The 14,920-nt window shown below is 38.4% G+C and overlaps 1 protein-coding gene across 1 annotated transcript; it reads left to right on the forward strand.

Moving 5' to 3' along the window:
- Window positions 1-718: 718 nt before the first annotated feature.
- Window positions 719-4,096, forward strand: LOC113537563 (cytochrome c oxidase subunit 7A-related protein, mitochondrial). Its single transcript, XM_026932110.3, has 3 exons — window positions 719-879; window positions 1,566-1,700; window positions 3,288-4,096. The coding sequence occupies exons 1-3, from the start codon at window positions 808-810 to the stop codon at window positions 3,429-3,431; spliced, it is 351 nt and encodes a 116-aa protein (XP_026787911.2). The 5' UTR covers window positions 719-807; the 3' UTR covers window positions 3,432-4,096.
- Window positions 4,097-14,920: the final 10,824 nt, after the last annotated feature.

Raw genomic sequence — 14,920 nt, forward strand, 5'->3', positions numbered from 1 at the left:
AGGGGAGTAAGGTGGCTTAGTGGTTAGCACACTTGCCTCACACCCCTGGGGTTGGGGGGTTTGATTACCATCTCCGTCCTGTGTGCAGTGCTTGTATGCTTTCCCTGTGCTTTGGGGTTTCCTCCCACAGTCCAAAGGCATGTAAATGGCTCTAAATTGTCTGTAGTATGTCAGTGGGGCCCTGCGATGGTTGGCACCCCATCCAGAGCATCCCCTGCCCTGCCCTGCCCTGCCCTGTCCTGTCCCCAGGGAGAGGCTCCAAGCTCCCTGCAACCCCGTGTAGGATAAGCAGTACAGAGAATAGAGGGACAAAATACAGGATAGTACTGAGTTATAGAACCACTGTCCCACTGTCCTTGTGGATGCCTGTGCAGAAATGGAAAAAAACAACAACAGATAAACAAAACATATGTCAGGGAGCCTACAGGTCTTCATTATGATACAAATATTATATTTAATTGGCAAACATGATTGTAAAAGATGCCATTTTGACTTCGCCTCCACCCAAGACAGGCTAAATCCGTCCTAGGTAATAATACAAATATTTTAAAAGTAAATCATTATAAAAAGTACTTATTACAAAGAAGACGCTATAACCTATAACCTACTTATAACTCTATGACCTACAAAGTGTTATGAAATAGGAAAACAACAACAAAAACTGTACCGTCTTTTCGCTCAGGCACAAAGAAGCCTGCTATGTGATATCACTTCCGCTCAGCGGGGTCCTCGCTCTTCTGGTGTGGGGTGAAGCAGAAGGAGAGTGGTGTGCTGTCATCTTTATTTTATATATACGTTTATTTGAAAATGTATTACAAAATCAGCGGAGTGACAGGAAAGCTGACGGGATCTTCACCGGCGAGCGCATACTGCCCTCAGGTAAACACGGGCTCGGTTATTCTTTAAAGTCGGTAAAAGTGACCTTCACTGTGGTGTGTGTGTGTGTGTGTGTCGTAGGAAGTGGTTTATAGCAGAGCTGAGAGTACAAGCTACAGCTGCAGAGCAGGATATCTTTCCTGCAGCTTGTTTTTAAATCACTGAAGAGCATTTCAGACAAGTGTACACACTGAACAGTTAGTAACCTGTGTGTTGATTTCAGTTTGTCCGCTTTAGGAAATGTCAGTGTGTATAAAGTTAGTTTGTTGTGTAGATAGATGTATTAGAAACCTCTTAACTCATCTGCTAGGGTTTGAAAATGTGTGTTATGGTTTGTTTTAGGGTCAGATATTAGACTATACACTGTGCTTGATGTTATTACATTAATGTGTAAGTAAAATTAGATTTAGATATATTAGGGGGGGAAACATTCATACATTATTTATATCATCTATATATTTTTTTCAATATGTTTCCAATATTTGTAGTATTTTGATATTTTAGTATCGGGTCATGTTGATGTGGGTCACACTGCTGGCTTCCATAGTGACCTTGTTTTCATCCTGCTAAGATAATTACAGCATGCTTTCATTCTTAGCCTTTAAAAGCCTTCAATATTTCTTTATTTATTAGACATGGACTATTTTAAGATTTCGGTATTATAATTGTTGACTCGTTTTTTTCCGCAGGGGCTGAAACCCAGCGTGCCCTCACAACCCACCCCCATGGTCTTCGCCTTACCCACCAAGGTGGTGTCAGAAGCAGGACACACAGCTGAGTATATGGGATCTAACAAAGTCCCTGAGCTGCAAAAGCTCTTTCAGGTATTCCACTCGTTTCTGTTTTTTATTGGTTTTTTCCCCCTCCAGTCAACATCTGCATAACATTTGCAAATAATTTCCTTACACAGCTAGTTGCTTGTATTGTATACTGCATCACATGTATAACACTTTGAATAAAAGCAGCTAACAAATACATAAATAACCAAAAAAAAAACAATAATAACAATCAAAATCTGTAAGTAAGGTCCTCAGAGCCAGGGGTGTTCAAAGATTTCTAAAATCAAATAGTGACAGAAACTGTTTTGTTTATGTAAACATGCTTAACCTGCTGATAAAGAGTATACAGGGTGCACGAAAAGTCAGGAACCAGTAAGGGTAAAACTGCATAAACTTAACAACATATGCACTTCTTGTTCGCTTTTACACTATACACCTTTTCTTAGCCGCTTTATCATGTTTTTGTGGATTTTGCTCAACATATTCCCATTGGTTCCTGATTTTTCGGACACCCCGTATGATGGAAAGCTATCACTCTAACATACACTGATGCTTAAGTGCTATAGATTCTGATTGGAAAACCTAAAAGGAAGGCTAAAGCATGACTATTGATAGGGCTACAACTAAGGATTTTGATAATCGAATAAACTCTTGGTTTTCTTTTGATTAATTGATTAGTAAATGTTATTGAAAAATTACTAAATACCAAAAAAAATAAGATTGTTTATTCCAGCATTTAAATCAACTAATACTACAAAATTCCTAACAAGGCTTAATGAAATAACAGGTTAGTAACTACAATGAAGTATTACTGATTTTTATCAGACAATCGGTTTGACATGAGAGTATAAGCTCACGTCAACTACTTTTTTTTTTTTTCCCCAAATTTGATGCACAAAGTAATATAAGGTCACAATATCACAATATTCTATGCATTTTACTAGTTCTGCTTTTTTTGTGTGTGTGTGCTTGTGTCTGTTTGATCAATATACCAGTGGTTTCATTGCTGGGAGAGTCAGCCTGCATTTCAAGCTGATTTGCTTAATTCCAACCAGTCAGATTGATAATAAAGGCTAATATCCACAGGCTGTCTCACTAACCGAAACAATCGGATGATTAATTTTTTTCTTGCCATGTTTGCATTAGTAGAATCCTTTTCGGTATGTGGAATTGACTCAAAAGTTTTCTCTCATGTGTTGGCTCATTGTTTTCAATGTCCGGAATCATGGAAACCGAGGCGAACCTAAAGTAGGAGGCCGAATTGATGACTAGATATTATGTACATTAAGAAAATGAAATGATGTAGTGTCTATCAGTGCTAGTGGGTTGAAAAAAACTACTTGCAAGCTAATTGATTCAAATATCTTCTCTACATATGGGAATACAACTTGCCAATCCTGCATACTGCACATTCTGATCCAGATAAATGCATTATTAACACAGGGCATTAATTATGAATAAAATATGCAAAAGCCCCATAAATGAACCACAGTGTGTATGAGTTTGTCTCCATAGCATGCATTGTTTTGAAGACAGAAAACATTTTATAGACTAATCATTCTTTTTTTTTTTTTAAATAAAGTGTTCCACTTTGTCATTAAAATTCTTTGTACTTGTCCATCCCCTTCACAGAAAGCTGATGGAGTGCCAATTCATCTGAAGCGTGGAGTCATTGACCGGCTACTGTACAGGACTACAATGGGCCTGACGATCGGAGGAACCTTGTATTGCTTAGTGGCCCTGTATTTTGCTGCTCAGCCCAAAAAAGCTGAATAACCTGAATAACCTTCCCTGTGGAACAATGAGATGGACCATTACAAGTGTATTCCCAAAGACAGTTGCATAATTGCTTTGGTTCTGCAATATTTTTTCACCTCCTATCAACCCTTAATTTATATGGCCCTCAAGAGGGTTTGGAATTACATGTTTTAGAAACAGGTCAAATAAGAAGCACCAGTTAAGAGCATCACTCCTCTGTGAATGACTTAATTCAGGGATATGGTGTAGTTGTAATACATTCTGTGTGTATAAGGTGCCATTTTAGGTTTGGGAGGCTGGTGCTTTGAACATAGGGATGTGTTACAAAACAAACCAAGCTTCCAGTTGGCTTATAATGCACAGGCGCTTGCAATGACAACAGACTGCAATGTGAAATTATGAAATAAATGGGAACTGTGCCAGCAGGTTTGTGTGTTTAAAAAAAAAAAAAAAAAATTGGACAGGTTTTCTCTTGTTTTGTCGACTGGGGCATACACTTATAACATGCAGTTACGCAATCTCAGTCTCACTGAAGAACAAAATGTCCTTTTCAGGTGCTTCTGTGTTCACATGCTATTTACATGGCCATAAATCTGTAATCATGTGTAATTTGACTGTGAGTGACATTCTTGTCATTTTTCTTGAGAAAATAAATATATCTTGTTCATAAAAAGTTGAAGAAATAGAGTGAGTGTAGGAATTTGTTGTTTGACTTTCCTGTGATTATATACAGTGTAAAGTTATAATGCAGTATAATGCATAATATGATACTGTGTACTATTTAATGTCAGATGCCAGGTAACAGAATGAGTCGAGTGTATAGGAGGTATGAAAATTGGGAGACAACAGTCTTGTGAATCATGTTATCTAAGCTTTACATGGATAAACTGCAGCAGCAAACAGGAACATGTTCCACCTCCATCATCTCTCAGAGAACTGAGTGTTTTTCTTCTTGAAGAGGAATTAGATAATATCCCACTAACCACAGTTCAGGACCCACTGTATATGACAGAATACTTGTCATACAAGTCCTGAACTGTGGTGAGTGTTATGATGGATATTAGTTCCTTATAAGGAAGTTAATCATGTTTTATTTAATAAATTTGTCCACCTACTGTCCCCTGCAGACAACTCAGCTTATGCTGAATCCTTTCCTGCAAATACTACTGCAGTTTTAAAAGTAAATCAATAGCAGGTAGCTGGTAAAATTCGTATATGCCCGTTTATATACAGTGGGGTATATTTTATAATAATAATAAAAATGGAAATAAACAGAAGGTTCTAGAATTTTGAAAAATTTAAAATAAAGTAAATGTTCAATATCATCAATATTTAATATTTAAGATTCTGCACTATTTCTAGGTCCCTATTTAAATGTAAGCAAATTTGTGACACTGACCATGTTAACTGCTTTGTACAAAAGGTCAGATTTTCCTCACGTCTAATCTCTTCTATTGAAGGTTGTGTTCAAACGACATTCCGATGGATGTGATCTAAAATGGGTCATAAGGTTTTGTACAAACATGCCAGCTCGAGTGCACACTTTCATTAAAGCACAAAGGGGACATACCAAATACCAAGAAACTCTGAAATTCATGTAAATATTTCAAAGATTCTACTTTTCACTCAAGTTGTTGTTGATAATATAATTTGTAATGAAAACTGTTGTATTTGATTAGATTAGAACTGTTGTATTATTACTGTACTACTGTATGTCAATACCACTAAAAAGATGGCTCTGAATTTTCAAAAAAAAAAAAATCCTTATGTAACATTATTTATGACTTTATCTGTTTAATCATGACTTTGCAAACCCTGAAATAATACCCTGTAATGTGGAAACCAACTGAAAAACTTTCTTATCTGTAACGTGGTTTTGTCATACAGGAGGTGAATATAATGGAATTATTTGCATGTTGGCAGTAATCATATGAACATAAAGGCATTTCAGCCCTATTATTTGATGTGATTAAATTGGCTTCTCTGAAGACAGGTGTAGACGGGTGTAGATGTGTGTGTCAATGAATCAGGCAATAACTACAGAATAGAGGATGGGCATTTGATAGGGACATAGACAAACACAGAGCAGGATGCGTACCATATTATTTTGCTTTGTTTGTCATGTGTAATGTCCTCCAAGTGCTTTTTTATTTTTAAACCATGCCCTGGGTTCTCAGGATAGACTCCAGGTCCACATGGCAACCTGGTCAGACCAGGATAAAGTGCTTAGTGATGATGCACAAATGAATGATTCATAAGGAATGGATTTAGTACCCCTTTACAGCTTCTGGATATATGAGTTGATAGAGCAGGTTCGGTCAACTCACCACCAGTGTGTAAAGTGTGTGCCTGAGCTGCATGTTTCCAGTGACCAATGTCGTCCTGTGTGCTGTTTTATACTTTATTTTAAACTAACTTGTTATTGGCTATATTTACAAATAAAAAAAATGAGTTACTCTTCTACCTGTTTTCCTTCATGTCTGTTTCTCCACTACTCACTACCATGACGTATTGTCTTCATTCTTTCTGAACTTCATTCAGAAATTATAGTGCTTTGTAAATATGTAAGAAAATTTGTGGTGCCGTGACCAAAGACGACTTCTTTCTATAAGAAATAAGTTACAATCTATTATTTTCCATTCTGATAAAACTTTATTCTATTCTATTCTATTCTATCTTCAGAAAATCTATGTTCGTCTACATGTTTTGAAATGCAAATGATCATGATGATTTCATGAATATGCAAAATAGTCCTCATCTGGTGACTTCTAGTGACTTTTGGAGCGTGCATTAGCTACTTTCCACAGAAATGAGTTGGCAACAGTGGAATAAATGCTTTCTATAGAAATCAAATGGTGCTGTTGTTTAGGCAAACCTGTGCTTGCTAACAGGCAACAGAATAAAGTGGGATGTTAGAACATCTTTCTTAAAATTCTTATTGTGTGTGTTTAAATGAATTTCTCATTTAAATGGTGTGTGTGTGAGATGACCTGTCAAGAACTGATGTCCTATCCAGTGTTCCCTGGCAAGGTTTCAGCAAGGTTTCAGCAAGGTGCCCCCCATACACCCACCCACCCTCCCACCAGGATAACATGGATGCTGAAGATACTGAATGAATCAATGAATGTTCTAGAAAGGAAAGAGCTCTGCAATGCGTCAGATCCTCTAAATTGGAAATAAGGATGAGGCTCTGTGTTCATTCATTCAACACACTTTTATGCAAAGCTTACAAGTGATACTCAGATATAATCCAAGAATATAGCTGTTAAACATGTTGCAATACTAAGTGTCAATCAAGGAGCAACAACTGAGTGAGTAGCAGCTAGACAGGAAGGTTAAAGTAAGCGCTTTTGGACTAAGAAGTGCTACATTCACTTGTCACAAAAGAGCACTTCAAACTATAGATGATAGTCTTATACATAGGAGGACTAACTAGCTTGTCATAATAATAATAGTAATACACAATGACAATATTTAATCTATAATCGTATATACTATATATACATCCTACTGCAGACCTCATTTATTTGGGCATGGAAACGCAGATATTCAATAGCAGCTTTGGCAGGTCACGGAGAACCGAAAGTGTGGGCTGAAAGATTCTGTTCAACACTGCTGCCACAGTGAGTGATTTAAGCCTGCTGGGTAATCACACAGCTAAACCCACTCTGATCAGTCTATCTGCCACCATACTTATTGCCGTTTTCAGGGGTTGGATGGAGGCTGAGATGCTGTGTGCCCTCCGCAGATTTAATTCCAAACACCAGACAGCCTAGACCCATTTTTCAGACAAGAGCTTCAATGCTGTTTTTATACCACTTGATCAGAGTTTACCATTATCATCAGCTCGTTGTAGAGTACAGTAATTGCTGGATAAAGCGATATTTATTTGCAGCTGCAGGCAGAGATACGGAGCATCTCGCTTTCAGAGTTCGCATGGCAACGGACAGGCTGGGTTGAATAGGCTCTAATAAGTAAAGGCTCTGCAAAGGTCTATGAAAACCATAAGGTGGAATCTGACTCATACTGAGTGAATAGTCCATTTATTGTTTTGGCACATGGAGAAGGCTGGCTTTTATTTGCTTCTCCCTCTCATTCATAAACACCTCTTCTTAGGAAAAAAAAGAATTCAAGGCTTTCCTCAGAAGGCATGCCTCTGGAGTTAATTCCCTCCTGCTATCTGGCCCCAGGGAGCAAAATATCTCAAGGTTTGACAGTGATGAAAAAGAGAGAGGTGAATTACTGGATGCAGGATTGGCTAAAGAATGCGTTTTTGTACAAAGAGTTGTCTTTGTGTCCTGAACCCCTCAGCTGCAAAGGACAGAAAGCCTTCTTAGAGTCATGTTTACCAGCTCTACTCCCCTTGGTTGAGCAGAAACACTGACTAACGTTAGACAAGCACCCATGTAACACCACACTCAATGTACATAAATTAACCACTAATAGCCAACTGTGTACAATTATACTTAAAATATGAAAAGTGAAAATCTAGCCTAAACAGGTTAAATGTATTTTTCGTTTGTTTAGCGTTATTCAGTCCAAATCATGTATTATGCAGACTAAACACATAGGTCTGAAATGATTTCACTTATTTACACACTGAAAAACTGAAAATTAAATAAATTGTTGTGCATCCAACTACATCCCTTTTCTCATGGGCACTGATGCAGGCTTATGTACTATCTTCAGCCAATTTTTCTGGTTTGCTAGAGACTGTAAAAATCCATTCTTTATAATGTAAACAACAGATGTTGTTTTTGGCCATTCCATTAAAACCACGACGCGGAGAGGAGGTTCACCTGTGGCTGTGAGAGAGAGAAAGACAAAAATGTTGAACTGTTTAACGAGGGATTTGAGTGTTGGACAAGCACAATCCTCAGATACACTCTAAATCCCTTGTGTGTAATCACATTTAGGCTTGGCTAGTGTATGCATGGTACACTGTTAAATGTTTTCCCCTCTCCTTTCAGTATTTTACCACATTTCTCTTGCCAAAATGTCCCAGGGCTAAAAGTTAAAAGCTACCATCTTTATTTTATCTCCTCTGCTTTGCTAGTCTGTTTGGCATCATTTTGCTTTCCCTCCTACTCCCCGTACATGCTCTCTCTCTCTCTCTGCCCACTTCCACTTCCCATCACACATTAGGTGTTCTAAAATGGTGAGCCTCATGGCTGGGTTTTCACTGTGGGTGTATGTGATGAGAACTTGACTTACATGAGTCATGTTGATTGCACTGGCACTGACAGTGTGTGTGCATATCCATGACACATTAAGCATTGCAGTAAAAAAAAAAAAAAAACTACTGTCCAGTCTGTATTCCCATGCCAGTACACTATCATTCTTCTAATCAGAGATGACTTGAAATTGTGGCCTGCAGGATACAAACTTTAGACTTCATGCTAGTCTGAGTCTATTTATTAGTTTTGTCTTCTTCATGGTGAATCTGTAACAGAAATGCAGATGGACTATGCATGTCAGTGGGAGGGGTGTTCATGGCATAAATGATCAAATGCAAATAAGGCGACTATGAATGAGCTGATGCTGTAAACTCATCAAATATGACAGGATATAAATCTTCTTTAGTTACTCAAGTTAGGAATTCCCTCTTTCATGTCATCTCTCTCTCTCTCTCTCTCATCTATTTCATCATGCACCACAGGACTCTTCAGAGGCAGCCCTTATGCCTCCTCACCCTACCTGGAACAATCATTTTTCCAAGCCCTTATAAGAAAGGAACATGAGCCAGCCACTGACAACAAGGGAAAGGAAAAGAACAAGAGAAGGGCAGATGTTTGAAAACTAATAAAGTGAAGAGAAAGAGCTCAGAAATCAACTAGCTGTAAATCAACTAGTATTACTGTAAAACAGATGCAGCTTCACTGATGTATTGTAAGTAGCAAAAACACATGAAATTGCCCAAAAATCCTGTTATGTGGCATGTTAATTTCTCAGAAAATAGGTCAATTTTGAACAATTTACCAAACATCTTGTGTGTGTGTGTGTGTGTGTGTGTGTGTGTGTGCGCGCACAGGGGAAAGAGGACAGGCATTTGTCACTTTGTGTGGACCAAATGCTCCCATTAAAAAAAGAAGCAGATAATAATTTTGACATTGTGGTGGCTGTTCCTCATTAAGAAGTGTGGACACCCTTTAGCAATAAAGCAGACTCACCTAAAAACCTGGTTTCCTGATTCCCCTTAATGTGAGGTCAAACCGAGACAACTGCATTTTGAGCACTGCTCTAATTAGGATACTATCTGAGGGCTGCCCAGAGACACATGTCCTCTCTACAGGCTCAGTGGTTTTGGGACTACATGACAAAAGTCAAGATGTCTCGTAACAAGTCACACATAGATTTGGCCTCATGCACCTTGCAGTCGTTATCCTAGAGTGGGAAGTGTCCGTGTTGTTCTATTTGGACATGAAGCACAAGATTTTTATTTTACAAACGTACAGCTGTGCAATCTACTAACATTCTACGATAAGGCACTGAGTCTAAGGCACTAATCTATTTGTCCAGAGAGCCATTACTGGTTTCTTCTTATTGCTCCTTCAAACACCTTCAGAAGGTAAGGCATTTTTTTAATCAGCAACAGCATACCGAAGAGGAAAGAGCGAACCGAGTTTTAATATCCTTTCCTCTCCTTTTCTTCTTGCCTTGTTGACTCTGCCACTCTTTCACAGCTTCTTCCTGCCTCCCCCACCCCATATGTGCATACACACATTTGTGTTGTTCCCATCATCCACCCCAACCCTAACAGGATGCGAAACATGTGAATAAATAAATAAATAAATAAATAAAGGCTTACCATGAGAGGCTTCATTAATGAAAGGATTTATTATAATCAGAGTTGAAATAATATCTTATTTTCCCAGGGGACCATACATTCTTTTGTGATTTGCAGCTTTGATGAGCAGGGATTAGCAACAAGGCGTGTTGTTTGTTAAGACAACCAGTGCCATTTGATTAACAAGACTCACTGTTTTCCAGACCAGCTTCTCAAAAACAACACCAATAATTGAGTTATCGAACAAGGCCATTTGTTGTGATCTAAATGTGTTTGCGTGTATATGTAACCTTTTTATAAGGGTGTGTTACTCTCCTTTTTTCAGCTAGACCCAGTTAGGCTTTGAGTCTGTGAAGCGTAATGCTCACGTTCCCTGTAGTGTCATGCAGGCTTTGCAGATCAGCTCCAAAATTTGCTGAATTAATTAAAGAGACAGCCAATTGAAGATCTCCAGTGGCTTCTCGATGCTGAAGTGTTAACGAGTGATGGGAAGTTACAGAAATCATGTGGGTAAACTTTATAGAGCTCTGGCCAAAAAAACATGCTTCTTATAATGTGGCTTTGGGAGAGAGAGATGGAAATGCATGCCAGAGAGATACGTTCTTATTAGGCCAACTTTTTAGCTCCGCAAAGTGACATATCTGGGCCATGGAATCCCATCACACCAAACTTGCTAGTGTGTCTGTGTGAGAGAGTGTGTGTGTGTGTAAGTGAGAGTCCATGCATGTCCTACATACTGTACAAGGTCAGTGGCAGAGCTTTACAGTTTTATTTTTTTTTTCTAGTGATATTCATTTAGTTCACTGTAGCTTTTAGTAATTATCACATCAATGCTGTGGATAATTCCTAACTGCATGATAACACTTCTTCAACATGGGTCAGTAAGTAAATGCATTAGTTATTCATTACACAGCTCAGTCTCCATCTGAATGTTGACACAAGAAACCACGTTAAGAGTGCAAGTAAGAAGGAAAGCATACAAGGAAAGCCACAATTCCGCAATTCTCCGCCTCTTTCATTTCACATGCCACATGAGTGACCTCCACATGGAAAGGGTAGGATGGCTGTAATGGAAGGTCACTGCTCCCCATCTCTCCTACCTTTCTACCTCTCCATAGCCGAACAGGCTGGAGTGGGCTCTAATAGGCTTGCGTAAAAAAATAGCTGAGAGGGTTTTATTTAGAGGGTCCTGGCCACACATGGCTGATTCCCCATTTATCCCTCTATCAGCATTAAAGCGCCAAAGAGAGGTCTTTTTTTTCTCTGAGCACTCACTGTCCTGGGGACTACAGCATCCACTGCTTGGCAGGGAGACCAGGTAAGTTAAAAGACCTGAAGAAATGACCATGGACAAAGCAAACACATTTAGGGGTGGGAGAAATGTGTAGGAGACAGTGTGGCATTTCTTCCTGTCACTCAATCACATTTACATTTATGGCATTTGGCAGACATCCTTATCCACAGGGACTTACATTTATCTCATTATCTTACAACTGAGTAGAAGGTCCCAGCAGTGGCAGCTTGGCAGTGCTGGGATTTGAACTCACCTTCCGATCAGAAGTCCAAGGTCTTAACCACTGAGCTACTACCACCCCCACCACAATTCTGTTTTTCAAGAAGCTGGGAGGTGTTCGCCACAGGTGGATAGAGGATACACAGTGTTTATGTGCCTCGAGTTCCATGTCTGTGGCATATGCTCAGTCAGGCGTTATTAGCCTTCATGTGGGCTATGGTGGGGCAATTCCCCAGAGAGAAATGATGGACAGAGATGAACCAGTGCTAGGGAAGTTGGCACAAACACAAATGGATCTCATTGAAGCTTGAAGCACTGGGGAATGGAAGTAACTGCTTCTTGCCTTGCTGCTGGAGCTCTGGGCTTCAAAGGCTGTCCAAAAAAAGAGGCATTTGCTGTTCATAGACTTTTCCTTCTCCTTTCAGTACTTTGATTTACAGCAATGCATGAGGGAGAGGATGGAGTTTATACTAAATCAGTGAAATTACCTGGGTCTGGTTTGCAAAGGGAAACTTAATTATCTGAGGTTCATGGGTATATAAAATACGTAATTCCAATTATATCAACAACGGACACACAGAACAGCACACACAAACTACCATTTTCAAACATTAAAGAGGTAACACAGATAACATCTATTTGCACGTGGTTCTGTTGTCCAAATGTGCTGTAATTTAATTAATCTCAATGCACTAATAGTGCGTGAAGTATGCAGTAACCCGAATGGTGCTTACTTTGCTCTGATTACTCAATTCCAGCATTTAAAGCATCAACTTTCAGCTCATCGTGTCTGTTTCGTTTTTCAGGCTGAGTTTTATTTTTTGCAGACATGAGGTTTGCATTGCATTTTAAAATCATTATTTAAAGTGTATTTAAAGTCTTTAAAGTGTAGCAGCAACATTCAAAAAAGAAGTGTCACGAAAGAATCTGGACTGTCCTCAAGTGATCCTGAGGTCTCCATGTGTTCTGAAGTACAGACTTTTATTTTTCTCTCTGAGGCATACAATACTAATTGGAAAACCTGTTGTAAGACTTGTCAGCAAGCAATGAGTGATTACTGTGTGTGTGTGAGTGAGAGAGAGAGAGAGAGAGAAAGAGTACCTTTCTCTTCTAATGTAGTGATCTATATCATCATGACATGACATTTCCCTCACAATAGCTTGATTCATAAATGGCTAAGTAAATTATAGCCAGACCAAAGCAGCTGTGTCCAGTCTCTTGGTGTATTGTTTTGCAAAATGTCATTTCTCCCTCTTTTATCTAGACCCACTAACATATTCCCCACTAAGCGGGTTTATGGAGCAGCCAGTGTTACAGATTTGGGGTCACTGTGTACCCTTTTCTGTCAGCTGTATGTTGGTCAACGAAATGTCACTCCTTAGAAGTCTGACACACTTCTTCCAGTGAGAAGCAATCAAAGCGAGATGCACAGGGTTTAAAAGAGCAAATATTTAAAAGGTCAAACCTTATTCAAGAGAACTAATAGTACTAGACTGAAGTAATAGAGATCCAATCAGTTACATTGGTACGCTTTCATTCATTGTTAATTCCAATAATGTAATATTGTTAATGTAATATTGTTATTATTATTTTATAGTCAATGGCTTATTTTAACAAATTAAAAATATATACAAATAGGTACTAGACCTGCAGAGATTCAGCAACATTCACAGTGACAGATGTGAGACTGCGCACACACACACACACACACACATGCACGCACACACGCTACTTGCTCTTCTCTCATGGTAAATTATTCACCAAATCTACACAAACAAGGGAGGCACAATTTAAGCACTGAAATGGAAAGTGCAAATTGCAGAGATGAGTGGATTAGAGGTTTAGTGAGAAAGACAGATGGAAGTAGCAACGTGCACCTGTCATACTCTCCATTTATCTCTCTTTTTCTCACACGTTTATTCACTACTGCTCTCTCCTACTCTCTATCCCCGGTCTCCCTGTACACACAAACATCAAAGGGGACAGGGTTTGGAAAGGATGCACCAAAGAGAATAGAGGGGTTTGTGATTAGCCCTGGCTGGGTTACTTCTGCTCTCTACTCTGTAAAGATTGAATGAAGTCATTTTGTAATATAGTTTTTTTTTTTTTAAATCATTTTATTGGCATACAAAATATACTTACTCATAATTACACACATCTAGTTGTATTTGTATTGTAAAGTACAGTTCCTTCTTCTTATTGCATTTATGTTTATTTTATGATGAGTATGACTGCATGTTCATGTAAATAATTCTGTCCCTCCGCTTTTCAATCACTAACTAAAATGACATTCACCCAGTGTTTACTTACTACATTCATCACGAAAACTATATTTACAAAGCACTCTTTACTGCACTACTGCAGCCATGGAAACTTCATCTGCAATTTGGAACTTACATGGCAGATCTTATTTTATTTTATTTTGTACATTTTGAACAAAATCTGTGGCACTTGTCATTCTTTTCTCTTCACTGCATGATTGCACCATTTGCAACAGATCATGAAGTGAGATGGTTTGTCAGATAAGTGTTTAATTCTTACACTGATAACAAAACACTATGCTTTTTTACACTTGATGTGGGACAATCATCAGCCTGCATGTGACTCAGCAAGATAACAAGTTTGGTGGCACAGAATGTAGATCAGAATTCACAGTAAAGACCAAGTTGCTCGAGGTTTTCCACAATGGTTGCTTTGTGGGTGCACCTCTATTTTGTACATCAAATAGTGGCATATTTTATATATATATATATATATATATATATATATATATATATATATATATATATATATATATATATATATATATATATATATATATATGGCATTTCATATTTTTGACATGGCCACATAATAAATTAAGGTGATCTAACTCTGGAAATGTATGATTTGCACCAATTAAACATATCCATGACCATATAAAGCTGAGCATAAAGCATTATTAGCCTTGTCACCTCGTAAACATTATATTTGCACCAGCTGTAACAACACAAGAAATACAATATTAGAAGATAATGAGAAAGTTGCTTAAGGGCCCAATTCAGCTGACAGCCAAGTGATCATGTCAAGATCAAATGAGCTCTCAGAGACCCTAGAAGATAAACAACTGATGGACTTGTATCCAGGAAGGGCTTTAAAATTATAATGCAGAACTTGTTGTTTATTTCTTTGACACAAGTCTAGACAGGACAACATAACAGTGCTGGA

This window comes from Pangasianodon hypophthalmus, chromosome 3, assembly GCF_027358585.1.
Source record: "Pangasianodon hypophthalmus isolate fPanHyp1 chromosome 3, fPanHyp1.pri, whole genome shotgun sequence".
NCBI classification, from domain to species: domain Eukaryota; kingdom Metazoa; phylum Chordata; class Actinopteri; order Siluriformes; family Pangasiidae; genus Pangasianodon; species Pangasianodon hypophthalmus.

Bases quoted from the DNA above. Each gene is read 5' to 3' on its own strand.
- LOC113537563 (XM_026932110.3), top strand. From the start codon at position 808: ATGTATTACAAAATCAGCGGAGTGACAGGAAAGCTGACGGGATCTTCA. The intron at 880-1,565 runs GTAAACACGGGC...TTTTTTCCGCAG, and splicing joins CGAGCGCATACTGCCCTCAG to GGGCTGAAACCCAGCGTGCC. The intron at 1,701-3,287 runs GTATTCCACTCG...TCCCCTTCACAG, and splicing joins AGCTGCAAAAGCTCTTTCAG to AAAGCTGATGGAGTGCCAAT.